The 27,737-nt window shown below is 40.1% G+C and overlaps 1 protein-coding gene across 8 annotated transcripts in view; it reads left to right on the top strand.

The window, feature by feature from the left end:
• cep192 (centrosomal protein 192) overlaps positions 1–27,737 on the top strand; it is an 85,832-nt gene that overhangs the window by 30,208 nt on the left and 27,887 nt on the right. For 6 of the 8 annotated variants that reach the window (XM_028579413.1, XM_028579410.1, XM_028579411.1 and 3 more), the window contains 17 exons: positions 47–188; positions 330–418; positions 514–792; positions 3,289–4,168; positions 5,626–5,743; positions 7,690–7,846; positions 8,236–8,920; positions 9,546–9,731; positions 10,070–10,218; positions 10,875–11,105; positions 11,949–12,074; positions 15,116–15,256; positions 19,423–19,486; positions 22,873–23,012; positions 25,332–25,424; positions 25,681–25,799; positions 26,590–26,787. In XM_028579413.1, the coding sequence (XP_028435214.1) occupies positions 47–188; positions 330–418; positions 514–792; positions 3,289–4,168; positions 5,626–5,743; positions 7,690–7,846; positions 8,236–8,920; positions 9,546–9,731; positions 10,070–10,218; positions 10,875–11,105; positions 11,949–12,074; positions 15,116–15,256; positions 19,423–19,486; positions 22,873–23,012; positions 25,332–25,424; positions 25,681–25,799; positions 26,590–26,787 (3,797 nt within the window). The remainder of the gene's footprint in view (positions 1–46; positions 189–329; positions 419–513; positions 793–3,288; positions 4,169–5,625; positions 5,744–7,689; positions 7,847–8,235; positions 8,921–9,545; positions 9,732–10,069; positions 10,219–10,874; positions 11,106–11,948; positions 12,075–15,115; positions 15,257–19,422; positions 19,487–22,872; positions 23,013–25,331; positions 25,425–25,680; positions 25,800–26,589; positions 26,788–27,737) is intronic. The other 2 variants (XM_028579409.1, XM_028579414.1) reach the window with 2 other exon arrangements.

Here is a 27,737-nt window from a genome sequence, read left to right as displayed (position 1 = left end):
ATTTTGACTGTAACCTGTATTAAAAGTTTGGTCTTTGTTCCTTTAGCCATCCTTTGGCTACTTCATTACATCTCCAGAGAAAAGGGAACCATTTCCCCTAATTCACCACTCAGACCTCTCTGCCAGAGACAACTTTCCTCCCAATGACACCATGGAACTCAGCGAAGCGGACAAAACACTCAACCCAGGTGTGTTCACAGTATTTCTGATTTTAAAGAATCACTTTTTAGGCTCATACAGTATTACCTGATGTTTTCTGTGCTTTTGCTTATTTTAAAATTATTTAAACTGTGCTTTTCTAACAGTTATTTATGATCATTTCCTTGCAGAGGACCTGGACAAAACTCTTGAGGCACCAGGTGAAAGAATGTCACCGAAAGGTGATACAGATCCAGAACCATGTGAACAGGAGGTACAGGTACTTTTTGGATATGTTAATATTTCAATATGTCTATGTAGGACTACATTCACGGTGGTATGTCTTTCTGACATAAAATCACTTCTTTTCTTTAGGACCATATTGCTGCACTATCTGACCACAGTGAGGACTCTGATTCAAGCTTGGGTAACCAAAGCTGTGTGTCCCCCAACAATAACAGCAGCCATCTGATGCTGAGTATCAGCACAATTGCTTCAGCCATTGCTGATGCGTCAATTAGCACTGACCCATCGCAGCTGGCTGCCATGATCATGGAGCTGTCCAAGAGAAGTAGGGCGAGGAATCGACCTGAGACTGCACAACCTGCTGGACCTTCTGTCAGCTGCACAGAGCAACCACAAGCAGCTAAACATGTAAGACTTTGGATTTTTTTAAATGTATATTATATTTAGTAATATGTATTTTGATTTCGTCATTACCCTGCAAAAGCGCTCTCAACCTTTCTGGGGTTAGAACATCAGTTGTAATCAAATGGCATAACCCAGGACTAGTGCCTCAATCCCAACATTCCATATTATGAAATACAGTATATTGATTAGGGGTGGAACGGTACACAGAAGTCACGATTCGGTTCATACCTCGGTTCAGACATCATAGTTCGGTATAATGGAGGGAAAAGCAAAACAAAAACGCAGAAGGCAATTTATTTTTATTGTGCATGTCTCAGGCTGTACCACCTAGTGTCATACAGTCTATCCCCAGAGCTATCTGCAACAGCCTGAAGTGTGTAAAGTAAGATGTAAACGTTAAACAATAAGTACCCCACATCATCTCCAGACTCCATCTGTAACTTGTAAACAAAATAAGACAATCCACTACTACTGTTAATTGACTGGGAAACCAAAGTTTTCCCAAACTTGCGATCTTAAAGAGGCCGGCTGGTCCTCTAACTCTTGTGGGTCGCCACCACTCACCATACTCATCCTTAGCGCTGCTATCTCTGACTCACTAAGGGCGTTTTCACACCGACAGCCTTCAGTTCGGTTGTTTGAACTAGAGTTTGTTTTGGTGCAGTTCGTTTGGGCAGGTGAGAACGCAGCAATCATACTCTGGTGCACACCAAAAGCGGACCAAACAAGCGCACCGAGACCTGCTTGAAGAGGGGGTCTCGGTACACTTTCAATCGAACTCTGGAGCGGTTCATTTGTGGTTAGAACATGATCCGTACTCGAACCGCACCAAATGTATCTCCCTCCCGTCTGAGCTAGTGTCTCCTGTTGCTGCATCTGGAACTTAGCCCTTCCCAAGACTATTGTGACTGGTTTAAAAAAAACATCCCAGAGTTTTTTTTTTTTTTCTCCTATCCTAGAATGTATGTGTATATGTGTTGTAGCCAGACCTTCTTCCGTGCGGAGATAGTAGGGGTGTGATGAGACACTCTGCTCACGAGACGAGACATGAGATTAGGTTCGCAAGAACGAGACGAGATTTTAACACTATTTTAAAATCGTCACATTTTTAATCTCGTGAGATCTATACCTCTAGGAGATAGGTCTGCCGACCTATTTAGTTTATGAACTGATATTCTTCCAAATCTATTTAAAGTATTTCTGGATCCATATATTAGCGATACATATAGTATCTCTGGAATAGACTTGGAGAGCTTTGAAATCCTGTGCATATAACAAGACTTTGTGCTCATTGTCATAGTGTGACCCTCTAACAATACCACTGTTTGATAGTATTGTAATACTCGCAGAGAGATTGCAAGTAGTTCAAAAGCCACCACAACCAGCATTGGAGATGGGGGGACACCCCTGCCTTTTTAGGCCAAAGGAAAATATCCAGATCTGTAATTATTCGTTTGTACAGAGGCCAAGGGGGAGACATAGAGAAGCTTAATCCATTAAAAAATAAATTGCACAAAATCCAAATTTTGACAGGGTTAGGATTGAGAAGAGGTAAAGACCCGCAACCCTTTCTGCAACCAAAGTTATAAGCACTTCTGGAACCAGGTGGGTATATGATGTTAAACAGCCTGCCAAGGTTATAAAAACAACTTGTTTTAAACCTGTTGAATCTGTGATCTTCGTATGTATGTATGATAAAATAGATTTTTTTCCCAGCCCTAAGCTGGGAAAAAAATCTATTTGATCTAAAAATCGAGTTGGTAGGTCAAATCGATTTTTTTTTTTTTTTTTTTTTTTTTTTTTTTTTTTTATCCAAATACAGTATAAATAATTTGGATGTTTAACAATCTTTGTTGCACACTGCACAGTGACTTTTCACTTAGAGAAAGGCTTTGCCTTTGAAGTTTTGTTTATGTTGATGCACTTTAATTAAATACAATAAATGTATATTTTTAAAATATATTTACAGTTCAGTTATTTTGTTTTAAATGGAAGGGGGGAAATTGAATCGTAATTCGAGTTTTTTATAAATAAATCTTTTATAAAAAAAAATTTTTTTTTTTTTTAGGGAAACAAATCGCCCAGCTCTAGTATGTTGGCAGCACTTTTTCTAGGCTAATCTTAATGACCACATTCAGAAGACTCACAGGCCTTTTTTATAATGATGGAGACTGATCCTTTTTATGGATCAAAGAAATTGATGCCTGATAAAATGTTGGAAGATAAATCTTAATGAATGTTTTATAAATCTCAGACGATGATTCTAGAAAATGATTTTTTTGAAAAAAATGTATGTCCTCGCTAATGAAAGGATATCCAGGTCGTGTGTGTGTGTGTGTGTGTGTGTGTGTGTGTGTGTGTGCGCCAAGTCAATAATATCAGACCTATCGGTATCTATTGTATTGGCGAATATGTTTTCTGGTACCCTTTTTAAATGTTTATGCTCAATTGGAAATGAACAATGTTTTGTCCTCAATTTCTTGTTCTTTCTCTACATAGCTCCTCCCTGAGCCAGATCAGAGCGACATGCTGGAGACACTGCAGAGAAGCACCTGTGTTGGGGAGCTTAGTGCCTTCGACATGGAGAAATACTTGAAAAAGACTGATCTGTCAGGCAGCATGGATGCCTCTGTGGCACACACTACCTTTGATCTGACCGGCTGGGCTGACAACCTCAACAGCTCTCAAAGAAACCCTCAGACAGGATATCCTGAGGAACAGGGGAGCTCAGCTCAGCGAATGGATAGTGAGACTCAACAGAATCCCGCAAAAGACGGAGGAGGAGAGCAAACATTAAACACTAGCTCCTCTGCAGTGCCTCCTCCAAATGCATTCTCTCCAGGTCATAAGGGTCACCCAAAAAGAAGCTCTATTCCTCGTCCTCGTACATCTTTCAGCTCTGCCAGTAGGTCTGTGGGATCAGGGCAGTCTTCCACTGTCACACCTCCTGCAGACAAAATGACCGCATGTGATAACTGTACTTATTCTGCTATCAAGACGGGTGGTTCCTCAGGCAGGACCTTCTCAGAAAATGGAGTCAAGTCAGGAGAAGTGAACCCACAAGCATCCAACAATATTAGGTCTTCCTTAGAAACATCACAAAGGAGTGATAAAGGTTCTGCTGTCTCACCCGGCTTGCCAAGAACCCCACCAGACCTGAGGAAAGGGAAGTCAGGCCTGCCTTGTTTTAAAGGTTCCTCTTCTCCGCAACAGAGGGTGAGGAGTGCAGGCCAGCAGCAGCAGGACAGACTGAGTAATTCTTCAGAGAAGGAACTACCACCAAGCAATATTATGGATACTCCACTACCTCGTAGCTCTGTGGAGAAGCATGTTGGCTTCTCTTCTCAGAACATCCACCCTCCACAAGGCCCTGCATCTGGTGAGTAAAAACCAGAAAATATGAGACTTCTATCTTAAGGCTAGGGAATTTATTTATATAGCACAGTTCAGACACAAGGCAATATTTTTTTAGAGAAAATCCCGCACACTCACCATTACGCAAGCAATAATTTATTAGAAAAATACAGCGTTTCGGTCTCAGACCTTGATCAGGTAAATTCACACATTCACCTCAACCATAGCCTTAAATAGTTTGGTTGACTAATCAGGACCAGATCTTGAATGACATCATTCATTCACAAAAGTGGCACTTCCATCACGGACTGAACAGGAAAAGGCAGAAAAAATACCACTCGATACATTTTAAAAACAATGGATGATCAGTGCATTGTCTTTAGCCCAATTTTTTTTCTACACTTAATCAACGAGGACACAGTCCGTTCAAAAGTGGATCATCACATTGGTTAAGTTACATTGTAGCAGTCCACATTCACGTGTACAATGAACAGTTACTGAGGATAAACTAGTAAGGGAAAAAGGAAAAAATATCAAATTAGCACAACATAATGTTGAGATTGAATTCATCATTAAGGCCTTTTGGCGATAGCGTCTGCAAAGTAAATATCCAATATGCCTTGCGTCTTTTTAGTAGCAAGTCATGGTTGCCCCCCTTTTTGGAAGACTGACTTGTTTAATACCACAAAAGCACAATGATGAGCAATACAAAGTGCTTTACATAAGCAGAAACATACAAAGCAAAAATAATAGAAAACCGGTCATAAAACAAAAATGTCAAATGCAGCACTGAGATCCAGCACAACTGAGAAAGAGACTTTGCCATTGTTTGTATTTTAATATATGTCATTTAGGACTTTCATGAAAGCAGTCTGTGCTGTGATGGTGTCAAAATCCAGATTGGAGAGCATCAAAACAGTTATTCAGTGCCAGGAATGTGTTGAGTTGAGAAATGGGAGGACGTTTGATATAATTTGTCATTAATGAGTTGTCTTAGTTGTTCTTTTTTAAAAGAGGTTTGATTACTGCTTTTTAGCGGTTAGCTTTAAGATCCACAATGAACTAAAAGCTAACAAACCGGCTAGCCTAGTCGCTGGGCTAAAGGCAAACCAAGCAAACTAGCAGCAGAAGAGGCAGTCCAAATCCAGCTTATAGCAAACCTAAACCTTTAGATGTCTGATGACTAAAGTCTTTTACCTTGTTAAAACATTTAGGTAAAACAATCAGGATCTAAAAGTATACTGTAAAACTGTGGCTTAAATAACTGAAAAAATGTTGATTTCTGGCAACAAACGCATCAACGATCACATTAATGCCACCTGACATGCAACAGTGGTCTGGGCAGTAATCAATCTTATTCGAACAACTGTTGAGATCCGTGGTCACTGTATTTCACATGATTACAAAGTATTGCCCCTGTGAGAATATTGAAATGATATCATGAATGTGTATGGTAACAATAACTTTGTAACAATAACTCAGATTTGCTGAAGGGTTTTTCTGAGCCCTGTGTGGAGGAGACGCAGTGCAACTTCAGACCATCCACCTCTCCGCTTACTCACTCCTCTCCAAGTCAGACCTCCATTCCCAGTGCTGATAGGTATTGTATCATACATGGTGTCGATAAATAAAGAGCATTGAATATTACGTTTTTATTATAATTTTTAATAAATGGTAATCTTTTAGTGGCTTCAATTGTATTCAACCCAAATTGATGAAATTATTACTCGACAAGAAAAGGAACCTTCACATTAATATTAAAGGTCCCATGACATGGTGCTCTTTGGATGCTTTTATGTAGACCTTAGTGGTCCCCTAATACTGTATCTGAAGTCTCTTTCCCGAAATTCAGCTTTGGTGCAGAACTATAGCCACTAGAGCCAGTCCCACAATGAGCTTTAATTAGTATGTGCCATTTCTGTGTCTGAAGCTATTGAGGAGGAGGGTGGGAGGGGCAAGGTGGAGGGTGGGGGTGTGGCCTTGACCAACTGTCACTTTTCTCGTTTGAAAGCCATGATGTCTCTCTCTCATGGGTTGGCCAAATTCTCTGGGCGGGCAAAGCAGAGAAAGGGGAGGTAACCTTGCTTGTTATGACCTCATAACAAGCAGATTCCAAAACTGCTCATCTGAGCTTTCCTTTTCTCAAAGGCAGAGCAGAATACCCAGGGCATGGTTTACACCTTTCCCCATTTCTAGCCAGTGGGGGACCATAGACAGGCTGGGGGAACACATATTAATGTTAAAAAACCTCCAAAGTGAAATTTTCATGCCATGGGACCTTTTTAAGTATTTAGTCTGTTGTGTAGTCGGAATAATTCTTTCTGTTGTTAAGCTGATGCACATTACTACTTCAATCAATTAATTTACTGGTTCTCAAACTGGTACAAGTACCACTGGTAGTACGTGAGCTCCCTCTAGTTATACACAGATCGAATCTCTGATATATTTAAAAACAAAAAAATTAAAACCTATATTAAAACCTAATACTATAGAAATACAGCAACCTTTCCAATAATACTACTTAAACTATGATAAGTAATTTAAAATATTTACTTCCTTACATACATATTTTTGTTTTGATATCAGCGTGCTACATAGTCACGTTCATGAACAGAGCGCGCATACGTCCATGCTTAGTTAGCTGTGATGGCAATCAAAACCCCTGCAATTTGGCTCCAAACAGGAACTATTAGGATGAGAAGTGTGGATGAGGAGGAGAATATTTCGAGCAGCCCTTTTTAAACTATAGACTAGCGGCGGTGAAGTCTCCACAGCAGCTGCTAGCAGCAAACACAAAACCGTAAGGAGATGGGACCCTAGTCACCTCAAATTGGATTCAGTTGGACCAGGTCAGATGAGGTCAACAATAAATACACCTGCTTCCTGTGTTTACTGTCCGTAGCTAAAAAGGGTAAGACCATGCTAATGTGGGCCATAATGGTGGTACTTCTAGGGCTTAATACTTCCTGAAGTGGTACGTGGTGTAAAACATTTGAGAACCACTGAATAGTAAATTTATTTATTTGTCACATGCAATCATAAAAATACAATTCAAGTGAAATTAGGGCTGTGCAATTAATCGAAATATAATCACGATTATGATTTTGGCACCCAATGATCACAAAAACAGAATAATCGAGAAAAACTATTATTTAGCTCATTACGTTGTAATGTAAACTTATTTTCTCGTGTTCTGAATGGGGGGAAAAAAATAAAGTTTAAATAGGAAAAGTATTAAGGCAAAGTTCACAGTTGTATGTTTATTTTTTTTACTGTTAATTCATTTAACTTTTTCCACTGTTTTTTTAAATTCAATAATTGCAACATCTTTCCAGAAGTCAACTAGTAATCGTGTTAAATTATCGTGATTTCAATATTGACTGAAATAATCGTGATAATATTTTTTTTCATAATCGAGCAGCTCTAAGTGAAATGGGTATACATATTGTATTACTTATACGTATTACTACCGACAGACATGGTACATTTGTATTTTGAGTCACTGTTTATTCATTACTTTGCTTCCGTTTTGTCTTTTCTTCTCAGTATGGTGTCACCTGCGTCATCCAGTGGTGGTCTAGCAGACAAACATCCAGGTCTTGACCGCTCTCCTGAGTCTATCTGCTTCAGCCCTAGTCTCAGCAGGCTTACATACATCTCAATGAATGATAGCACTGTCGTGCCTTCACCTGAGAGGCAAAAGGTATGGTATAAAGTGAAGCATACCCAACCTTGGCTGCAATAGCACTGAACGTTCCATTCTTTCATGAGACATGAAGGGCTGTGCTCTGTGAAATAGTCAGGTCCCTATCATGTGTGGTACACCTACTAAACGCCACCCTCCTCCCCCTAATCCCCCTAACCCTTAACCCAAATATAATATAATTATACTGCTTTTATTCTGTTTTTAAGTCTCTTGTGTATGCATTGTATTTATTTATTAATTATGGGGAACTGTGTGGTGTATAGGAATGTGTTTGTGTGAGCTGCTGGACACTCAAATTTCCCAATGGGGATGAATAAAGTATCTTCTATCTATCAATCTATCAATGTACTAATTGTCTTGGGTTGTTGTCTTGTTGCTGTCCATAGAATAACTGTACCATGGCACTGAGCACCACCATCATCAGAATCAGTCCAACTCCACCTGTGGAACCAGATGCTGACCTTGATATTCTTGGCCTGCCCAAAAACCTGGACCAGGTCAAACCAGAGCATTCTAAAAGTCTGGACCAGCTACCAGCACAGCAGTGTAAAAGCCCGGAGCCCTCACATAGTGCTTCTGGTCTGAGCTGTACTCGCAGCCAGAGTGAATGTAACTACCACTACCCCAGGGACAGAACTGGTGATCTTTCAGCAGAGTCCAGGAAACACAAGCACCTCTCTGAGTCCAATGTAAGGCAGCTCACCAAAGTTGACTCAGGCTATTGCAGTAATCTGAACATTCAGCAAACTAGCAACACTGCAACTTCTCAAAGCTCCCAGAAGTGGGGAGCTGCTAGCTCAGTGTCAACGTCAGTGTATGCTAGTGGCCTTTGCATGCCTCCATCCTACTCATCAGAGGGACTTCACTATGTGCCCATCCCCAGCTTTAAGCCCCAATGTGCTGGCTTGATTGACCTTCCCCACCAAGGAGATATGCAGTCCCTCCTGGCCGGACGCTCTGTCTTCAACCCGCAGCTGGCTCAGCAGTATTTGGGACCTGAAGTTCCAATACATACTAGTTCTTATTATGTGGGAGCAACAGGAAACCGTCTCTACAGTGTGTCCTCTACAGGCATGTCTTTTCTCTCTGCTTTCATAAATAAAGGTGCGGAGTTATGTGTTACAAAACTGTAAAATACCCAGAAAAACATTGATAAGTAGAAGGGCTCTCAGAAAGTGCAAATCTCAGCTAAGACAAATGGTGCATTCACATGCTCCTTAGATTGTCCTAGTGTTCATGAGCTTTAAGTCATGATGTGGGAACAACATAGATGCAACAAAAAAGATGTGTTGTATTTAATTGATCGGAGCAATTAAACAACACGTTGCTAGCTTTTTCCAGTATTTGCGTGACAAATAGGAGGAAATGTATCAGGTAAGCCATGAAATGTGACTGGGAACTCCTTTTCCAATTATACTGGCGCTACATGAATGCACTATGTTGCCTTGTTAACGAAAATGAAAATCCAGAGTATCCGCCCTGTGATTGGGATTTGCTCCAAAATGTAATGGGTTTTTCCTTGGCCCTGTACACCCTCAACCAAGTTTCATTAAAATCGAGCCAGTAGTTTTTCTGTAATCCTGCTGACAGACAAAATACAAACAAACCACACAGGACTTATGACCTCTTTGGCGGAGATTATAATGCAATATACTTGGTTAAATTTATTTAGCCACCTCTTCCATTTTTTTCCCAGGCATACCCAACAGTAATTTCACAGTGAGACATCCCACATCAGGTCCTCTGGGAATTTCTCAGTCTCCTGGGTCTCATCCCCTCCCTAGACCCCATCAGGGCCAGCAGGACATGGGAATGATGGGAAAACCCTTCAGTCAATATGGTGCAGAGACCCTGATTGCAGGCTGTTTTGAGGAACTGAGAGGTAGCAGTAGTCCTGGTGTTTATAAGAAAGTGAACTTCCTTTTGCCTATTTTAATATATAATGTGTACGCTCTTGACATTATGATTTGACTGTTGTCTTATTAATATTCTTTGTCATACCTTAATCATAAGTGGGCTACGGTTTGTTAAATACAAGGATATTGTAATTTTCTTGTGCATATCAGAAAAGTTGTCTTTGATGCAGTACGTTATGGTGTAGGAAGTCTTTGCATCACATTGTCATCACTTACGAAAATACATTGCTTACCATTTCTTTTGCTTGGAGGGGCAGCATTTCCCTGTTTCAGCTACTGTATACCATTTCACTGTCATCTTCAGGCCAAGTGGTTGTGCCAGAAGAACTGCGGTTCCCTCACAACTGCTGTGTAGGCATCGCTTCACAAACCTCCCTCAGCCTCTTCAACCCCTCTGAGAGATGGCAGCAAGTGTCAATCACTGTCACTAACCTGGCCATTGATGGAGAAAAGGTAAACCGGAAGCACGTTATTGTGACTAATTCTATACAGTGTCAAAATGCATATGCTAAGAGTACCTTCAAAATTCTGTCCAAAACCCCTAAAATTTCAGAAAGGGCATCTCGTAATTATGCCGCATTCTATTTACCTCGGAACTCGTTTTTTACGAGGTCAAAGTCGGAAACGCGCCCCCTGACCTCGTATTTATGAGCTCGGAACTCGTACAACCTCGCAGTACCCAGAGTTCAAATTCCAACATGGCTGCCCCTTGTATTAACAGTTGTGAAAGCTGCAGTAACAAGGTTATAAGCACTTAAATCAGTCGTTCATACAGGCATGTCCAATTTCTATCTGTGGACATGTTATGCTGTTTGCATGCTCAAAAACAGCGTAATGCATTGTTAGCAACTGGTTGCTAACAATGGCTAACCGGGCTAGAAGTAATAAACAATGAAAATCTGACTTTCAAATAGAACACATTCAACTCGGGTATGACGTCATTCCCAGTTACGGCTTCCGAGTTCCGAGGTAAATACAACGCGGCATTAGTTGCCTAAAAACTTTGAGACAACTAATTAATCAGTTATTATGAAATATCTGTCTAAACCAGCTGATAATACTCATTTAATTATCACTATTTCTTCTGTCTTTGATGCCAATCCCTACAGGTGGATAGCATGCTGTACCAGTGGCTTATAGTGAAGAACAAGACGATCATTGCCCCCAAGAGTACAGAGGAGCAGAAGGTGTTGTTCCTCCCTCCACAGGCTGGTGTCTACCAGTGCATCTTCAGTGTTTGCTCCTGGCCTGCATCCGCAGAGACAGAGGTTGCTGCAGGGGCCAACATCTTTGCTAAAAGGGTGGTGCTGGTTGCCATAGCAGAGAATCCTGCACTAGAGGTGAGGGCCTACAGTGCAAAGATCGTAATGGCTGGTTTCAGTAATAAACTAGTCAAACAAAGGTTAAAACAATGACTACATAACATTATCAGATAATTTAGAAAACAATAAATATTTACATATTAAACAAATTAGACTAAAAGATCAAACGGATACAATATTGCAACACTATGCTGCATCTGACACAATTTCAGGGTAGTTATAAGGGCTGCACGATATGAGGAAAACATGCGTTGTTGAATATTGCAATATTACTTGTGATAAATAAACAGATATCAAAATGTAGCCTACTCAGTTTTTTTTCTTTCAGTATTTTGCTAAAATACAACAAATTGCAAGTGTAGCCTTGATGTGCTTTGTCAATTAAATCAGTTTTTTTGCCAAATGTTAACAGTTCAGCAAATAAAATACCTGTAATACTATATTATGATCCATACAGAAAGTTACGTGATATTATTAATCTTAACATAGTTCCCTCCTAACTCCTTAAATTATATAAGACTAAAGTTAATTCTTGTTCATTTTGATGGTTAGATCATTGTTCGTTTTTTGAAGTGTAACGTTATTACATGGCTCTAGAGTGTTTTGGGTGTATGCCGTCTTTAATATATGAGACCCCTGATCCATAAGAAATAAGGCTTAAATACTTAAGGGTTGATATTCATGTACCGACATGGTGTTAAAAGTGAAAAAGCATTTTTATTTTTTTTTATTTTACTTAACCTTATTTATCCAGGTAAGTCGATTGAGAGCATATTCTCATTTGCAATTATTGCAGTTACAGATAATGGATGAAGTATAAAAGTACTTAAGACAGGATCTTAAATTAATTTTGATTCTCAGGTTGAAGTAAGCAAATCTGGCTGTCTGGATTTTGGAGACCTTCCAGGAGGCAGTGCCAAATCCCTTCCTCTTAACCTGATCAACAGGACTCATGCTACAGTGCCCATCCGTCTGATTATCAGCGCAGTGAGTCATCAGTACATTTCTACATATTCTTAGACTAATAATCAAAAATGGCGGTCACAAGTTTCTGTTCGTCTTGTTGGTCACGGTAACCCCGCCCCCACGTAAGCGGTTCTTACTTCTGGCCGGGCAATGATTTGGTGCTACTTAAGAACCACTTTTACAGGTTCGGAGCTGGTGCTTTGGTGGTCTAAAAACAAAGAACCTATTTGAAACTAGGCTCTGAACCAGCACCAGCTCTGCCTTGGTGGAAAAGGTGTATTAGTAGACTCTTTAGAAGAGGGAATTCTCGTCACTCAATTTTTCTGTGCACAAAAGTCACTGGGTGACACCATTATTCATTCCATTATGAATGACCAGTATTTGTTCATTAATATAAAAAAGTTACGCAGTAAAGCTTTAAAGGCGTGATAGAATGATTTATATTGGGTATTTCACACTGTTCCTTAAGGTCTCCTAATAGGGTATGTAACATTGGTTGGGCTGAAAATTGCCCGCTTGGTATTTTATGGGCCCTTAATTACCCTGTGAATATGGCCCTATTTGTAACGAGAACTTTTCTTCCAAATATGTTATGCTCTTGAATATTTAGATGAGCTGCGCGTGAGTGGTTGAGCAACCACTCACACATACATTGGAGACGAGTGCAATATTTGTCTGCTATTTCGTTATTAAATTCACTTCTGAGACTTTATGTGGGAAATCAACTATATAAAGCTCAAATATAGGCCATTTTACGAAAATGTATGGCTAATTACAAATTTGGTAAGATGTGTCATACTTCATAAGCTCCAGACAGTCTGACAAGAAAGCGGGAGCCTGCTTGGCTCCATACCCAGGAGAAAGTCACAGTTTCTGGGTTACTGGACTACCGGGGCTCCGTGGAGCTGGCCGCCTGCCGGCATAACTATAGTATATTTATAGTTTGAATTTCGTCACGCCCCTTATATTACAGCTACAGCTACAGGTCTTATAAAGCTAACAGTTGTGTCCGCTTTCAACTTAATGCATTTTTGTGAATATGAGGGGTTTTGTTAGCTGCTAGTGTCCCTTCAATCTTATGGGTAAAGCTCGTTGCTAGTTAGCTACACTTTCGGCATAACTAGAGTATATTTACAGTTAGAATTTCGTCATGCCACTTATGTTACATTTACCCCAAGGTCTTACAAAACAGTTGTGTCCGATTTCAATTTAATGCATTGTGAATTTCAGAGGTCTATGAGGAAGTTAGCTAGCTCTCATTGATAGAGCTCCATCCAGCCGTGGGCTCTATCAATGAGACTCGCGGACAAGAGGCTTTTATTTCGCCGATCGTTTGTTTAAATAACTCAACACACATATCCATTATAACATTAACTGGAACCTGTGGTAAGAGATTGCAGGCGTAACAAGCTCTCTGACCACGCTCTCACTCACCCACCGGCCATTTAGCAGGAAGAGGGGAGCTGCAGGCCCTGGAGCTCTGTCAGTGCAGCGATGTTTGGTAGTCCAGTAACCCAGAAATGGTGACTTTGCGCGGGTATTGAGCACCGCGGGCCGCCGGCTGTGACTGATCTCCATCTAACTCACAGTAGGCCGAGGTCTGTGATTGAGAACAGGCTGGGCGGCGAGGCAGTAACCCAGGCAGCACTGGCCGCTGAATTCCGACACACGGTTGGACAAAATTTGCAATTATGCTTCAATTTTCGCAAAACAACCCATATTTGACCTCTACATAATTGATATCTTGCATAAAAAAGTTTCTGAAGTGAATTTAGTGATAAAATAGCAGATTAACAGTGTATACAACTTCTGAAATCTGCATGACCTATTCAAAAGACTCCCTGATCTCAGATCAGTGGTGTAGCCTATGTAAATGTTGGGGCATGACAAAGATAGACTAGAGCCAAATAAGGAGGAGCCACCTAGTGGACGTCAACTCCTTGGTTCGTTGAGATTTGCCCGTTTTCAGAGGCAGTTTCAAATTGTGAGATTTGCAGAGGAAAGAGAGGTGTCAATGGGATTTTGAGGTTCTATGTATTAGGGCTGTCCTCGACTAAAGAAATTCTTAGTCAACTAACACTTATACAATTTTTTGTCGACTATTCGATTAGTTGATTTAATTGACAGAGCTGTGCGCTTTCAGAGGTGGTTAAGACTAGAAAAGCACAATATAAATGTAGTTAACCATCTGTAAAACTGAGTTTCTCCACAATTAATCCTGCAAAAGCACTACTTTAAATCTTGTGTTTACCATAAATGTGCTCATGAGTTTCTTGGAAATGAGTAATTAAGCATGAATAAGCATAAGAAATGACTAACCGACTAAAGAAATCTTAGTTGACTAAGACCAAAACGACCGATTAGTCGACTAATCGACTAAGAGGTGGCAGCCCTACTATGTATGTCCAATTTACCTTCCAAACTGTCATTATTCAACTATGACAAGGTAAGATCGGTTTTGCATTCTATCACCCCTTGAAGCATTGGGGATTTTTTTAAATGCATTTTTAAGGGGTGTTTTTAAACTTAAATGGTTAAACAAGTAGTGAACTCCTACTCCTAGTGCATACATAGGCTGTGAGCAGAGAGCTGCTTCTCTGCATGTGAGAGAGAAATTGACAGTGTGTGGCTGTCAGAGTCAGCTTCAACTTCATATATTAACTTACAATAGATGTATTCTTACAAGCTGCAAGAAACCATTTCCTAATAAACCGCTGAAAAACAGTTTGACAAAGTTTATCAAAGCTGTTAACACTTATGTTAATTACACTGGTTATGACATATTGTTTTGTCTGTGCTTTCAAATATGCTGCTGTTACTGGCCTCAGGTCTAGGGGAACCTGGGCCAGGGTTGTAGAGCACTGGAAAAAAAAAAATGTTTTCCAAACACTGGATGCAATTGGTCCTAAATCTAGCATAAATCTGGTCTTTGTTTCTTAACTTTGAGGGTGTTCTAGGAAGGGAATAGCTTTTTAACAACTTCTCCTTGCTTTGCTTTACAAAGCAGCAAAAACACAGCAGTGAGAATATTAAATCGTAACGGGTGGTTCTCATTTCTCCAGAACGCTTCAGCATGGAGATGCTTCACCTTTTCCAAGCACCCTGTTACCATTACATCTGACGCAACACAGCAAGCTGGACACATGGCCCCAGTGTCTTCTCCCTCAGTGATGAATCACGTGATGCATGCCAGCTACGGAGAGGTTAGAATTGACAAAAATATTACAATGTTATTTAGCATCTCAGTCACTGACTTATATTATTATTGAATGATGCATATTTTTGTTTCATGTTTTCTCTAAAGTTTGCTAAGGTAATGGTGGTATTTACCTAAATGAATTAATGTATTTTTGAGTAATTTCTGAATAGGGGTGGGCGATATATATCGTCTACGATAATATCGTCATTGTGTTAACGATGTGCAAATTGAAATTATCAAGTATTTAAATTACTTAGAAAAAAACACTTCAAAACATGAATTGGAACGCTACACATTCAATAATGTCACCAAAGATGGCTGCGCGCGATTGTGCAGTGGCTACTAGCTCTCCTGTCGGTGTATACTTATACAAGTACAGCCACACTGAACACATCAATATAGGACTATTATACAACGCAGCCAGTACAAGAGCCTTCCAGGCAGCTCATAACATCCCGGAGGACATAGCCAGACCGGGCGCTCTGTGGATTGTTGTCGGCAGCTAGCACGCCTAGTTAGCTACCGGAAGGATCGAGACCAGAACTCTGGCAAGACCAGAGGCGGAGGACTGAATTTTTGTGCATAATGAATGGAGTACCAACAGTAGGGATGGCGAAAACTAAACATTTTCTTGACCGGTCACCGAGCCTCATTAACCGGTTGAAACCGGTTAACCGTTTAGTTTAAAATATGCTACGCTATTTGAAATAACAGCCATTTCGAGACGCGCCTGCAATTTCTCAACTCTGTCGCATCTCTCTCTCACACACACACACACACTGCCCCGGCACCGCCCTTCCACTCACGTCACGTTTTTTAAATCCCCTACAGCGCGAAACAAGTCCATAAATGCGGCGCAGAGGAGCTTGTATGTAATCGGTGGACAAATGGCTCCTTAGTTTCGAAATAGTTTGGGTACAAGCCAGGTGATCGCGTTTAAAATAGTCGTTTGTCTAGCGTTAGAAGCTCATTAGAAACATTGCCGCGGCTCATTTGACAAAATGACAGCTCCGAAGAGACGCCGCTTTAGTTTGAGTGTAGTGCTAACAATAATAAAGAAAGATGATGATCATCAGCAACTTATCTGTTACCACTGAAATGCAGATGTAATGTGTTTCTAAATATAAGCCCATCTTATGCGGAATATTGCCTTATAGACTGCAACAGGATACAACCAATGGATAAAACGGGCACCTTCAGAATGCGTAAAACAGGCGATTAGGCCTAACAAAATTGTTTGGATCCGGTTTCCAACCGACCCTGTCAATTAATGTGCGACCCAAATTTATTTTATGAGCTTGGGGAAGAAATGATACTAATTAAATAAATACACAAATAAAAAGTTTAAGGCGAACTATAATTACATTTTTGGACAGCACTCTTGCGATGCAAGATGCCCGTTTTCCTCCAGCAATGCTGGAAGAGGACCCGATGTTGCCGCAGCGGCACTTAACTTTGCCGTGTCCAGTTTTACGGCAGCAGCAGCGTGAGGACGGCGCCTTCAACCAGCCCTCACCGGCCACGGCGGCCAGCTACAGCGCTACTGCGCCGCCGGGGAGCTTCAACACGTTAAACAGGGCAGATGAAACCACTCATGAACTATATGTTGTGTTTAATGTCGTTCAAGAGGATGGCAACGTAGCAAGCAAACCCGATCAAATGAAAGGTAAACCCCCTTTAGAGTGCTCTAATGTTACAGCAAGTCCCTGGGGCTCATTGGAGGTGGCTAACAGCAGTGAAGCTAATGACAACTTCACTACACAATTCATTTGGATACAAGCGTAGCATTATGGAAGATAGACGGGATTCTGAACAGCGATGTGCGCACACACACACACAGCAGAGCCGAGGTGTGTGCGTTACTTCACGCAGCACATGTACCGGTAACTGGCTGGAAACGATAGCTACAGCTTATACATTATTTACTTGCGCTGGTGCAGATGAACTAACTGTACACTCGTTAACTGTAAGAAGCCTACAATAAACCCTCCATGATTAAAGAGTCAATATTTATCAATACCCACCTACCTGTTCTACAGGCAAATTTAAACATGTAGAAACCGAAATTTCAGTCTGCTCTGCATGCGCTGTCCACTCTTGTTCACCGCGCTGTGCAAACAAAGCTCTACTCTGCAAATAGCGACTTTACAAACAAGCTAAAATGAAAGATGTCAGTTTGTAGTCTGTTTCTTAGTTTGCAACGAATCTTGATTTTTGGACAAACTCTTGTAAACGAACCATCCTCTCCGCTGGAGCGGTAAACCTGTGGCTGTATTATAAGACCAAAACAAATACATGCGGCTACTTAATATGCACGTGAATTACATGTTTTCAATTTATTAAGCGACCACTATACATGTAGTAACAGGTAGGCTATGTTATGAAAATATTGAGTATCCATCGCTACTGTAAAGGCAAAAAAAAATCCTACTTATCCCATGCTGCCACTGGGAAAAAAATACAAATAAAAAATAAAATAAATTCCCTATCGACCCATGACCTCAACAGACAACAAACCGCAACCAAACAATTTTTTTTTTTATGCCTTATGAAAAATTTTGGGTGAGGGATTATTTCACTTCACAGAAAAAAAAATATTGGAATGAGATGGCTAACTGTAGTAGCGTTTATTCCAATATCTATAATTGCCTAATTTAGAGATCACTTTTTATTTTTTTAACCGACTAACAATATTTTTGACCGGTTAACGTTGAAACGGTCAACCACCGGTCAAACGGTCATCGGTTAACATCCTTAACCAACAGCAGGATAGTTGCCCAGCACTGCTCGCCTGACCTGGAAGCCCTGTCGGTAATATACAGGCCATTTTATTTACCCCAAAACGGCACACTGCCGCCCCCGATGCTAACGTTAGCACAAGTTTGGCTTACTGCTAACCATAGTGAACAAACTGCAGCGCGGGCTGTAGACCAGTGTGGCAGTTCGCTGAGAAAAATAAATCTTCCCCAAAACGCAGCGAAAAGAGCGTCTGGGCAAACTAAGAGAGAAGAGCGCTTCTTAGCAAAAACACTCATATTTATACACAAAAAACATTTTACTCCTCACAAAATTATCAAAAGGGACGTACTATATGTACTTCCCTATCCTTGTAAGGTAATTTAGGAAACACTTCACAAATAACGTTACAGTAATGAACTTAATGAACTCTGCAGCTTGTGTGCTGTGTATGGCCACACATGTGCCTTCAAGCAAGATATGTTATATTTTTTGGGGGGGTTTCAACACACACTCTCTAAGCAATGATATAGTTTGCTTTTCAAAACACATCTATCGAAGTGATTATATGGTTATTCTGTTAATACTAACAACGTTATATATGTTGTAAAGCAAGGAATGACATAGATTCTGCCATTTCTTTGTTTTTGGGTTTTCATCTGGCCTCGCGGACAACAGGGGGGGGAATAAATATTGTAGCACGGGACGTAAAAAAGGCATCCTTAAAGTCTGTATTCCCCAGCTTTTTTTCCAGCATGTAGATTGTGCTACTAGAGGGAAGAACACACTAAACCATGTATACTCTAACATCAAGAAAGCATACAGAACTGCGCCTCTCCCTCACCTGGGCCAGTCAGGTCACATCCAACTACTCCTGATCCCAGCGTAAATCTCGGTCAGAAGGACTATACAGCCAAGTAGGACTATCAAAACCTGGCCTGACACTGCCCTATTCCAGCTCCAGGACTGCTTCCAATAACGACATGGTGGTGTGCAATATGTTACAGAACAGAGCCCTTTGTTTATTGTTATGATTTCATCTTGCTTGTATGCTGCACAATTTACATTACAGCAGAGATGTACAATAGTTCAATTAGTATTATTTGTTTTTACTTGAATACTTACATTTTGAAGAAAATAAATAAGAACTGTTTTCATTCAACATTGTGCCCATTATTATCATCAGGGATTAAGTAACTCAAGACTTTTAAAAACACATGTTTAAAGGAAATAGTCTTATCGTTCTTGTCAAAATCGCCAAAAATATCGAGAGATTATTTTTTTTTGTCCATATCGCCCACCCCTATTTCTGAAACATTGAACATTAATATATGGGTAACACAGTTTTTGTTCCAATTCTCTATATCACTTGTTCAGCAGTGAAAATGGTCTCATAAGTCGCATGTTAACTTTTACTTCATTCTTTTTTTTCAGAATCCACAGGGCTTCATGGTCTGGGTTCACTTCAAGGCGCCTCAGAAGTACACCGTTTCTTCAGGTAGTCAACCAGATTGAGTCTCATACATCATTGCAGCAATTTTTTGGTTTAACGTTCATTAAACTGATATGGTGCACAATTTACCCTTTTTTGACCACTCAAGAATTATTAAAATGGTTAAATAATGCCACATTAAGACCTTGAGGAACCTCATAGAGTCATAGATCATGAATCACAATCTTATCACAATTCTTTTTCATGTTGGTTTTTAACACTATTTTGAACTAACTATTTTGAAGTAACTGAACAACCAAAAAATTTTCCTATTTAAAAAATATAGCCATACAAGGTAACAAAACACCGCACCAAAGTCTGTGCTCAAATTTAACACTTTAAAGTTTCTTTAAATATTTCTGTTATTCTTTCCAAATATTTATCTTACTTTTGAAAAGTTGAGACAGATTCAACTTTTGTAGAAACTAAAAACTAATTAGCAGACCTGCTAAAGCAAAGTAATTGGGGTAAAAAAAAATGGTGAGTGTTGTGTCACCTGAGGGCCGTACTGTCAGAAATAAAGAAGAAATGGTTTGTTATGAAAATAGATTTTTTTCTTTTTAACGTCTCGCCACAGCAGGGCAATCAATGACTGCAATGGGAGGGGGGTCAAGGGTAAGTCTCCATCACGGAGATGGTTGACAGAATATGTGCCCTAATAGGTGATTTTGCACTGTCAGGCATTGCAACGGAGGATGTTTACCTGGACAGCAACTTGCATAAACCTGCATATAAAGATACAGCCAATGGACCTGACCGTAATAGTAACATGTTAAATCATTTCTGATTTTTTATTTTTTTTAATTTATAAATGTAACCCCATTAACATTTTTAACAGGCATAAAATGGACAAAGCTTTACCTTTTTTTTATATTTTTACTTTGTAAATATAAGCTATGTGGACGGAATTGGCAAATAATAATGTTCAATACTTTCTTTTCTTCAGAAGAAGCTTAATAGACCAGAGCCGGAACCATTTCTGATTAGGGTTGGGTACCGAAATCTGTACTTTTTTGGATACTGACCAAATTACGTCGGTACTACAGAGGACCGATTCCCGTTAAATCAACTGGTGCCAAATTTCTGTACTTGACGGCACGTAAGGGCAAGCTTATCTGTCCTTCCTGCATGTTGACGGAGAGCAGGCTCAGCTCTGACACGCGCAGAGCTGCGGTGCAGATGGAGCAAAACTATGTTGACTCGGCAGTTTTTTAAAGTGCTCATATTATGCTTTTTCCCTTTCCTTTATTGTGTTATATATCTTTTTTTTGTGCACGTTTATAGGTTTACAAAGTGAAAAAGCCCAAAGTCCACACAAAGGGACTTACCATCTCCAACAGAAAACACTGTTCACAAACAGCTCTATTGTAGTCCAGCCTTTACTTCAGGGACAAACGTGCGTCACTTTGTAACACACTTTATATTGCTCACCTAGCTGCTAGCGTGGCACGCCCTCATACTCTGCTTCTGACTGGCTAGTAGTCTTTACCTAGGTACTGCGCATGTGCGACTCCCAACAAAGATGGAACAGAAATGCGATGCCTCACTCTGTAGCTAAAACAGAGAGCTCAACACACAGGGTGAAAAGAGGAGCTGCAGCAGTGTGCAAAACCTGAAAATGAGCATAATATGAGCACTTTAAAGTTACAGTGAGTCACGGCAATGCGGGTTAAGCTGTTGCAAGTGTTGCTGCACTTTTCAAAACTCCACGCTGACAGCATTCGCTGCAATATAATATTAATGGCGAGCCGAAAGTAGTCGTGGTGCAGTTACACTTCCTCTGGGACAGGCAGGCACACTAATGTTGACTGTCTGACAGGCTGGAGGTTGTAAAGCAAGGTAACTTTATTTCTATAGCACATTTCAGCAACAATTAAAAATGCTCTAGATAAAACATTAAAGAGCAGTTAAAAAGAGAGAATAAAAATGAATAACCGTAAGAATAACAAAAGTTACAGTGCAGTGTGAGAAATTAATAATTATTTGACCTATTGGTTGTACAGACAGGTTTGTGAGAGGAGAGGGAGATGTTTTATTTTGTGTGGTGTGTAAAATCTTAATGAATAACATTTTCTAAGTAAACAGGATAAATAGGTTTGGAATTATTTTTACAACTGAAATTATATTTTTTTTATTAAAGAGTGAAAGTACCGGCAAAAAGCTGCATTTGGGTACTGAAATCGAAATTCGCTGCTGGAAACAATGTGAACGGTACCCAACCCTATCTCTGATGCTCCGTGTCACCGGTGTGTCCTACACACACAAGTTATATCTAATGCAGTCCTGAAATACTAGGTCATCACTCGTAAATTGTGTTTGTGCTTAGGCGAAAATTCAAAATAAGAGAAAATTGGTGAAAGCGGAAAGTTCTCCTAAATCACTTGTACAAGCCACTTACGAACTAATCTGTTGGTACGAGTGGCTCTTGCGGGAGGCCCAATGTCTTTATCATCGATCAGTTTACTCAAAGCAATACTTTAATTTACTGCCAAATTATTTGAAACTTGACAAGGTTGATTATTAAACTTCATTATGTCGTGTTAAACTATTACTATAGTATAACTAATACTATACACAAGTGTAAATGGATGCATTAGGTGTCTTGGGGCAAAAGGTACTCTAAGGTCTAAAAGGGGTGGTAGAAGCTCTGGCAACCTTGTCTGTGTTTTTGGAGAAGGAATGGAGCTGGGCAATATATTGACATATAGATATTGTGATATGAGACTAGATATCATCTTAGATTTTGGATATCGTAATATGGCATAAGTGTTGTCTTTTCCTGGTTTTAAACGTCATTTTCTGAACTAACCAGACTGTTGTAACTGTTTTATTATTTGCCTTTACCCACTTAGTCATTATATCCACATTGCTGAAGATTATTTATCAAAAATCTCTTTGTATAAATATTTTGTGAAAGCACCAATAGTCAACACAATTATTATACAATACAATTATCGTTATAGTATCGATATTGAGGTATTTGGACGAAAGTATTGTGATATTTGATTTTCTCCATATCGCCCAGCCCTAAGAAGGAATGTCTGTCTAAAACACCTGAACAAGTTTACCTTTAAACCAAAGGCATTTACAGTACAATGGGCACAAATGACAGATCCTCAGCAATGGAAATTCTATAAATTTAGAAATAAATCTACAAGACAAAGTGAACTGAATACTTTCTGAAGCCACTGTATTTATAGTACACAAGTATTTGCGGTGGGAAAGAGGATTTGTTTTGTTTTGTATCCCCTGTAGAGGGTTTAATCCAGTCAGCTATTGAGTACATAAGTTAACTGTTAATATATGCTGTTCAGTGCCACGTGTGGACAATTTATACAATGGGATGTGTGTCATGGCAAAATACCCTAACTCCTTGTGGTTGCGCTTTTCAGGAGAGCTTGGTCCGGCTGATGAGTACATTGCTCGGGTGGACATTGAAGTGGACTCTCCTGGTCCGAGTCATGTGATCAGGAGTATTCCTCTCCGGGCCAGGTCTGGAACGGCAAGGGTCCATGCTCCTAAAGACCTGCAGGTAGTAAAACTGCCATATGGCATTTTTCAGACCAATAGTATTGCTCTGCACACCACTACATTGCGAATACATTATGCAAGTTTGCCCACTTACAAAGAATGCAAAAATCTACAATTGTAATCATGTGTACATTCTAACAGTGAAAGACAGAATCCCAAAGAAAATTCCAGAAAATCACATCATATGAATTTATTAAAATTGATAACCATCTGATGAGGAAAAACAAGTATTTGACCCCCTGGACAAACAGCAAGTATTCTGGCTCCTACAAGCCAGTTAGTCTTTCTTTAAGACACAGCCCCAATCCGAACCAATTATTTACATCAAATACACCTGCCTCACCTCGTTACCTGTATAAAAGACACCTGTCAACACCCAAACAACCAGCATCCAACATCCCCACCATGGGCAAGACCAAAGAGCTTTTCTACGGACATCAGGGACAAGATTGTTGATCTGCACAAGGCTGGGATGGGCTACAAGAGAATCGGAAAGCAACTTGAGAGAAAAGATCAACTGTCGGTGCAGTTATCAGGAAATGGAAGAAGCACCACACCACCGCCAACCTCCCTCGGTCTGGGCCTCCACACAAGATCTTGCCTCGTGGGGTGTCCCTGATCATGCGAACGGTGAGGAATCATCCCAAAACCACAAGGGGGAACTGATGAATCAACTGAAGGCAGCTGGGACCACAGTTACAAAAGAAACGGTTGGTAACACACCACGCCGTCATGGATTGAAATCCTGCAGCGCACGCAAGGTCCCCCTGCTCAAGAAGAAACATGTACAGGCCCGCATGAAGTTCGCCATTCACCACCTGGACGACTCAGAAGAGGCCTGGAAGAAGGTGATGTGGTCAGATGAGACCAAAATAGAACTTTTTGGCCTCAACTCAACTCGTCGTGTTTGGAGGGCAAAGAACACCGAGTACAACCCAAAGAACACCATCCCCACCGTCAAGCATGGTGGTGGCAACATCATGCTTTGGGGGTGCTTTTCAGCCAAGGGGACGGGACAACTCCATCGTATTGAGGGGAGGATGGACGGGGCCATGTATCGTGGAATTCTGGACCGACATCTCCTTCCCTCAGTGAGAGAGCTGAAGATGGGTCGAGGATGGGTGTTTCAGCACGACAACGACCCTAAGCACACCGCCAAAGCAACAAAAGAGTGGCTGAAGAAGAAGCACATCAAGGTTCTGGAGTGGCCTAGCCAGTCTCCAGACCTGAATCCGATTGAAAATCTTTGGAGGGAGCTTAAAATTGAGTTGCCAGGCGACAACCTCGGAACCTGAATGATTTGGAGGCTGTCTGCAGGGAGGGTGGGCCAACATCCCTGCCGAAATGTGCACAAACCTTGTCACCAACTATAAAAACCGTTTGACATCTGTGCTGGCCAATAATGGCTTTTCTACAAAATATTAACATGCTGTTTGTCCAGGGGGTCAAATACTTGTTTTTCCTCATCAGATGGTTATCAATTTTAATAAATTCATATGATGTGATTTTCTGGAATTTTCTTTGGGATTCTGTCTTTCACTGTTAGAATGTACATATGATTAAAATTGTAGATTTTTGCATTCTTTGTAAGTGGGCAAACCTGCAAAATCAGCAAGGGGTCAAATACTTATTTCCCCCACTGTATTTTTTTTTTTTCATTATTATTACACATGTTATGCGTTGTCTTGTGACAAGTAAGCCTTCTTGGCAATGAGATAGACTTTCTGGTATTGCATCGACGAATCAAATTTAACTGAAAATCATTGTACCACGACAATGTATATTGAAAGATAATGTAAAAAGAAAATGGATAAAACAAAAAAAATGGTCTAAGAATAGCACACACAGCTATTATTATTATTATTATTATTATTATTATTATTATTATTATTATCATCAGTTGCCAACGTGGACAACTAAGCTAATTAGATACTTTCTGTACTACGAGCAGTGGGCCTCTAACAATTTCAATATTGGTTAGTTAACTTGATGATGAGGCAGTCTTGGCCATAGAGAGGGGGCATCTTGTAATTCTGAAGAGATTTAGAACTCTCCATTCTTGCTACACCATACTGTCTGATGTTCCAAACTGCATTTAAAATGTACGTACAGTCTATCTGCTGATTCAAATTATATTTTGTTTCATATAATGTCAAAAGACTTTGAGAAATGAAATTGCTAGATTAATCGTGAATACATTCCACTGTTTTTGATAGAAAGTTTAACATAAAAAAACCTTTGACTATCATGTTTCATGTTCAGCTTTTCTTGGCCTCTGAAGAGTTGGCAGTCAACTGCTGTTTGTGCTACTTTTGTCTAGACTATAAGCTTGTCAGCTCCACTGGGTAAATCTAGTCAACAAACGCTGCCATTAAAGAATGCGGGAAACATTGACGTGCAGCTGAAACTCAAGGTAATTCTGACCTTTACTTTTCTTATTAGATCTGGGGTTTGGGTAAACATCTGTGGCATTTTAGGCTCAGGGTGTGGTACATACAGTGGGGATTCATTGATATTTTGCTCCTGTTTTTCTTGTTATCTCGATTGTATCTCAGTTTTTCTCCATCTATTTCTTCCTCCCAACATACAACCCACTGTTCCTTTGCAATGTCATACATATGTTAGCCTTCTTCTTTCTCTAATTCTCTCTTTCTAATTCCTGTTTTTAGAGCAGTGATGCTGAGGAAAATTTCTCTGTGACACCTGATGAACTGTCCCTGAGAATGGGAGAGGAGCAAGGCATCGTGGTCTCCTTCAAAGCACAGGGCAGCAAAACATTTCAAGAGAGGTATACAAATGTATTGCTTTTGCACTAACCAAAAGTACAGAAGTGAAGAAAGAGAAACACAAGTTAACACCACTAATGTTCCTGGAGAAGTAACCTTGTTTAATTTTTTTTTTTTTTTATTAGAAGAGTCATGTGTATGACAGGCTTGAGACTGGAAAGTATTGTTGCATTATTGTTAATGCAGAGGGATGAAAGAAAACATAATCCCTCATGATTTGTCCTTGATCCTTGTACCCATAGACCAAATTAAACTGAAAGTGACACAAAAATAAAAACCTGTACTTAGATTTTATTTTACTTACATGTTTTATTTACTGAGTCGAACAATATTTTTCGTATAACTGAGGCGTCTAATGCATACTTTATGGAAAAACTACTTTACGTGCTCTATCACAACTTGGGCTTTCACAACCACATCAGTGCAAAATCTACCAAAAAAGCACCATGTCATACCACTAACATACATAAGCTAGCCCTGGTGTGAGGATAACATTAACCAGGTTACTGCAGTGCAATCAAACCTTATTTCTGTTTCTAACCCAAATTATTTCCATTTTTTTGTGTGTATGTAAATGTAGTTATTGTTTTGGCAGGAAGTAATTTCCAGTGCTGTTTTTTCCATTACAAATTTAACCAGACAAATACATTTGGATTTAATGCTCTTGGTATGCATGGGTGAAGTGTTCAAAGCATCGGTCTTGGGTTGGGTTATGTCCTTGAATATCCCAAAATGTGATCTGCTCAGTTAAAATCTCAATTTACTAACTTGGTTGTTCTTGTTGTGTTGCAGCCTTCTCACCATCTTGGTGCTGCCATCAGGTCCTCAGTATGAGGTAACCCTAAAAGGAGAAGTTGTCCCAGAGGACTCTGGGAACCCTGCCATTTCCTCTGCTGCTGTTTTTGGTCCTGGTGTTGCCAAAGATTTTCCACCAATTCTCTCTAATAAGCAATTTGTTGCCTGGGGAGGAGTCACTCTGGGAAGAGCTGTGTAAGCCACTTTTCAGTTTTTCTATTGATTTCAATATCACTTGGTTACAGAAAAAAAAAACTTTTATAGGTATCAATTATTCATTTGAAAGTAATCAATGGCAAAACTCAAGGCCCAGTAGTCGATTGTATTAAGGTTTGTATGCTATTCATGAGAAGGGACAGAGGGTGTCTACAGGGAGTGTTATTTGTCAGAATAATTCATTCAATTCATTATAATGTACAATTTATTTAAAGTCATTGAAGGGAGGTAAAGTACAGACACAAGTAAGAATGCTAAATCCTGCATAAAATGGATCCATTATTTAATGGTTTAACTGGATAAAGGTTTTTTTTATTTATTTATTTTTTATTACAGGGACAGTGCATATTAATATCCATTTCTGTCACTATGCCAATCTGCAGTCCCTAGACAGATGGTAGAAGTCACCCTAAAAGAGAGTAAAATTACATATTTACATAACAATATAACAATTACAATACATTTGGTAAAAAGTACTATTAAGCTAAAATTTACAATAGAAACATAACAGACCAACAATCAGACAAAGACATGCACACTATGGCATGGATACCCCAACCGAGCCCGACGGGTCCCGACAGTACCGGCCGGGCCGGGTTCGGACAGATATTTAGAAATTATGGTCGGGTTTGGGTCGGGCTCGGTCACATCAGCGTGATAAGGCATTTGTTGTAAAATGGTGCTGCGGCTCCTTTAAGAGGTGTGAGTGAGAAGAAGAGCGGAAGCAGACATGCAGATGCGACCGGAGCGGAGTTGGTGGAATAAGTTTTCTACACAGTGTGTGCGGTGTCCGAAATAAACCCCAGACTGAAAGCCAAGTTCATTCATTGTCTCAGCAGAAACAGGATTTTAACCCCGACGTTATTCATGTTATAACGTCCGCTCTGGAGGTAACGAGTCTATCCTGGTTTTCTGATCACGGTCGGAAG

The sequence above is a fragment of the Perca flavescens genome, chromosome 6 (genome assembly GCF_004354835.1).
Source record: "Perca flavescens isolate YP-PL-M2 chromosome 6, PFLA_1.0, whole genome shotgun sequence".
NCBI lineage: Eukaryota > Metazoa > Chordata > Actinopteri > Perciformes > Percidae > Perca > Perca flavescens.
This window is presented reverse-complemented; position numbering and strand designations above follow the sequence as displayed.